We start from the raw sequence: 4,170 nt of genomic DNA on the forward strand, positions 1-4,170 counted from the left end.
TAACTGTATTTCGGGATGATGGACATTGTAAATTGTTACTGATCCTACATGATCCTTTTATCAATATTTTCGAACAAATTTTAAAATATTCTTTCCACAGTTTTATGTTGTTAGGCGTTGACAAGGATTGAGCTAGATATTTTACCAATAGAGAGTTGATATTTTTGAACCAGAATATGCTAATTAACATGGACTCACGAGTCAAGAAATTGATGAGCTTATTTTAAAAACTTTTAATTATTTAAGTATACTTATGATGTAATTTATAACATAAAAAAAAAGAAAAATTAGGGTTCGAATAACTCGAACACTACACATTTATATTTGGAAGAAATTAAAACATCTACGGCACAAAAATAAAATAATCAAAATTGCTATTAGTATAGATATGGCTTACAGAAATGTTTTCAACAGCAATAATTGAAAATTACAAGCTAACATTGTAGGTTGAAAAATCAAGAAATTTATTCAGATATATGCCAATTAAAGTTACCAAAAACACTGTATGTTGAAGATCGAAATTAACTCTATCTTAAAATCGAATAGGATAAATACTATGTCACAAAAACCTAATAATAATTAAGTGAATATTTAATTTTAATATATGCTAATGCTCAAATCCCTCACACGACGGACAGGTATGCAATTTCCAACACTTAGTAATTGACTGCAGACAGGTTGACGACATTCGAACAAGACTGAAACAGTTGTACTAAAACAAAGGACTTGGCTAGAAACAATAGATACCGATAACAATATTTAAAAAAGATATTCTAGTTTGTTAAAAAAGTAGACTAATGTGCTGATGAATATAGTTTGTGTACTAATATTGAATACTGTAATTAATTTTGTATCCTAGTAATTGTTTAATTATTTTAGTAATTTATTCTATACTTCACAGTCTTATTTTAGCCACTCATGATATTCTGTGATTTGTTTTTGTTGTTGCTTTTTTGTCTTTTACTTTGTCTTCTAATCGCATGTTTTTATTTTTTATTGATTAATTTAATTTTACAATCATATACATATATTGACGAAATGTAAAACTGTAATTTGTAATATTACAATATTTATTTTATTAATACTATGTTTTTTATGTTGTTTTTTTTTGTGTGTTTTTTTTTAAACTTATTTATCCATTCAAGTGTTTCTTGTAACCGGTTTTTTTTTTTATTATATTTTCCTTTTAATCTATATGTTATTCTTATTCTTGTAAAATGTATCTAGTTGTTTGTTCTTGATAGACTGATCTACTGCTGTGACTATGAATGATGGTCTGATCTCACATTACCGTCTTATATTGAATTTTTTTAGCGCGTCACTGAAGAGGATCTAGGAGGGTGAATTCCGGAGAGCGAATTTGTTGATAGGGTGAATTGAATAATTGAGCAGAAATGAGAGGGAAAAATGGGAGTGAGTGAAACATTTGTATTGGTTGCACAGACCGAAATGGATTGTAAAAGGAAACTGTAGGGGTGAAAAAAAAATTGTTTATTATATCCTATTATTGTATATCTTTTTTTTATGATTATACCATGTATGTGTAATGTAAATATGTCCGATTACGGATTGATAAGTATGCTGTGTGAGATAGCAACCTAATGTATTTAGGCAGCATAGATGAATAAATAAAGTATTTCTCTCTCTCTAGGCATGGCGCAAATAGTACCAACAACAAACTAAATACTACCAACAACTTCTCCTTACTAAGAGTTACCGCGGTCAGCTAGTTATGTCAGAACATTTGAATTTGAAAATTGAATTTTAGTTTGTTTATTATTATTCTAAACTCATTTTCAACTACCAAAATTTAAAATTTAGAAAAATCAAACCAGATACTATGTAGAAAGGAGTATTCAAAATATTTACCTAAGCGAAAATATCTAGTTTTTCTAAAATGACCATTATCCACTCGTGTTTTAAATCATCTGAAAATATTCTATTAAATTATAATTCACCACTTGTAGAAAAATAAAATAATAAATTATGGATAAATCATGCCACAAATAATTTCAAAAACATCAGGAAGATTAATAATGTTTACAATTTATATTCTATTTTTCATATATGTATACTTTATCTTTTAGCAGCAAAAATACCACATATTTTTACATAAATTCAAAATTTTAATCAGAAAACAAATTAATCCTATAACAAAGTAATACGCCCAACAATAACTTATTCTGCTCTAGGAAATTACAGGTAATTCAAAATATATGTATAAAGACAGTAAAAAACTTTCTTCGTTAGACCAGAATTTCAAGTTCGTAATCAAACTTGCAGCTACCGACGATTAAAAGAGTAAACATACTTACTGGCACATTCTTTTTTTTCACTTACTCCCATTTCCGTCAATCCGTTCAAACAAAAATACTAATACAAGACATAACTAAAAAGATACATTCACAAACGTACCCAAGATATACTAAGAGACAAAACGAGACTTCTTTTGTACAATATTGGTTCATTTTTTTTTTTTTTAACCAAGTTTATTAATTGTTCATTTCTTCATTATTTATAATATATATTTATTTTAATTTTTTACCTATAGAACTAAATACAACTACGCTAATAAACTCCAGCAAGGAAGTAGGTCTTGAAATAAATATGGATAAAACAAAATATATGGGTAGCAGTAGAAACGCGAAAATATCTTATTTCGGTGATACAGATATAGGAGGAAATACGTTTGAACAGGTAGATAAGTTTAAGTATTAAAGTTCTAGGGTAACTAGAAAAAACGAAATTGATGAGGAAATAAAAGCTAGGTTGAAGACGGGAAATGCTTTTTATTTTTAAATTTCGAAACTGCTTAGCTCGCACCTTCTATCGAAAAATTTAAAAATTAGAATTTACAAAACCATTATCCTTCCCACTGTTCTTTATGGATGTGAGGCGTGGCCTCTTACACTAAGGGATGAACAGCGTCTTTGGGTTTTCGAAAATAAAGTATTACGCAAAATATTCGGACCGATAAAGGATGAATTAACGGGAGAATTTAGAAGATTACACAACGCTGAATTGAGGGATCTACACCCGGTAAATATAATTCAAGTTATAGCATTGCGACGTATAAGATGGGCGTGTAAGGTTGTATGGCTTAGTAAAGAGCGGATCCTTAAAATGGTAATAAACACTGAACCAACGGGTAAACGTCCGAGGGGTGGATGGGAGGATTGTGTTAAAACAGATTTAGTGAAATTGGGTTTGGAGGGGCATCACTGGAAGGATATATGTAGAGAGCGTTTGGTGGTATCAGTATCGAACCTTCTGGTTCGTCGAGCCTATGTTATTATTATAATTTTTTTACTTTTATTTTTATTGTGTAGGTTTTTTTTTTTTTTAATTTTCCTGCTGTCTAAAACTGAAAATATGTAAAAAAGGAGATTCAAACTACCTTACTCTGCATCATGCAAAAGGTATTTACACCTTGAATTTGTATAAATTATTGCCTTATGGTAAACTGTACATAATAATTAATATAAAAAAAAAAGTTGATTCGTACTTAATAAGATATTTTTACTAGGAGTGAATGAAATTAATTGGAACGAAATGAAATTAACAACAGCCTGAAATGTAATAAAAATAATACAAGTTAGGACAGAAGTACGTACCGAAGACTAGAGCGGCTAGGAAGAGGAGCCTGAACATGACATGCCCGACTGCGGCACTAGACTGGCACTATCTCTCAGCTGCTTCGGAAGGACGCCTCGCCTCCACTCTCATTCACTCTCCATTTCTATTTACACGCTACGTGGGGGCGCGGCACCGTCTTTATTGTACGCGCCCTGTGGATCCAATCATTTCACAACCAAATTTAATGTTCAAGTTAAGAAATTTACACCCAACACTCAGTCTATTACAGCTGTATGTATCCTTCTGCAAGGATCCAAATTTTTTCCAAAAAAAAATAAACAAAATTCCAAAACCATTCAATAAATATCGTCTAAAATGGAAGTTACAAATCAATTCAACCATTCGCGCGGTTTTTCAATTTCAGGCTCTTTTTAAATATTTAACTATCTTAAAGTTTCCTCTTTCCGTTTTAAGGTAATATTTCTAAAGTGATACAGGACCGTTGCTCCCCGGGGGTCTTAGCGAGGCAGGTCCGGCGGGGAAGGATTGCCTTTTTTGTGTTATATTTTATTTTATTAGTACTATTGTTTTTTA

General features: G+C 30.5%; 1 protein-coding gene across 1 annotated transcript in view; it reads right to left on the reverse strand.

Annotated features, from left to right (window-relative positions):
• LOC106684239 (uncharacterized) overlaps positions 1 to 3,708 on the reverse strand; it is a gene marked incomplete in the record, with an annotated part of 128,089 nt that extends 124,381 nt beyond the window's left edge. Inside the window, 1 exon segment of the mRNA XM_067051208.1 lies at positions 3,615 to 3,708. Within this exon segment, the coding sequence (XP_066907309.1) occupies positions 3,615 to 3,651 (37 nt within the window).
• Positions 3,709 to 4,170: the final 462 nt, after the last annotated feature.

This window comes from Halyomorpha halys, unplaced genomic scaffold (genome assembly GCF_000696795.3).
Source record: "Halyomorpha halys isolate HHAL.00 unplaced genomic scaffold, Hhal_1.1 Scaffold559.1, whole genome shotgun sequence".
Lineage (NCBI taxonomy): Eukaryota > Metazoa > Arthropoda > Insecta > Hemiptera > Pentatomidae > Halyomorpha > Halyomorpha halys.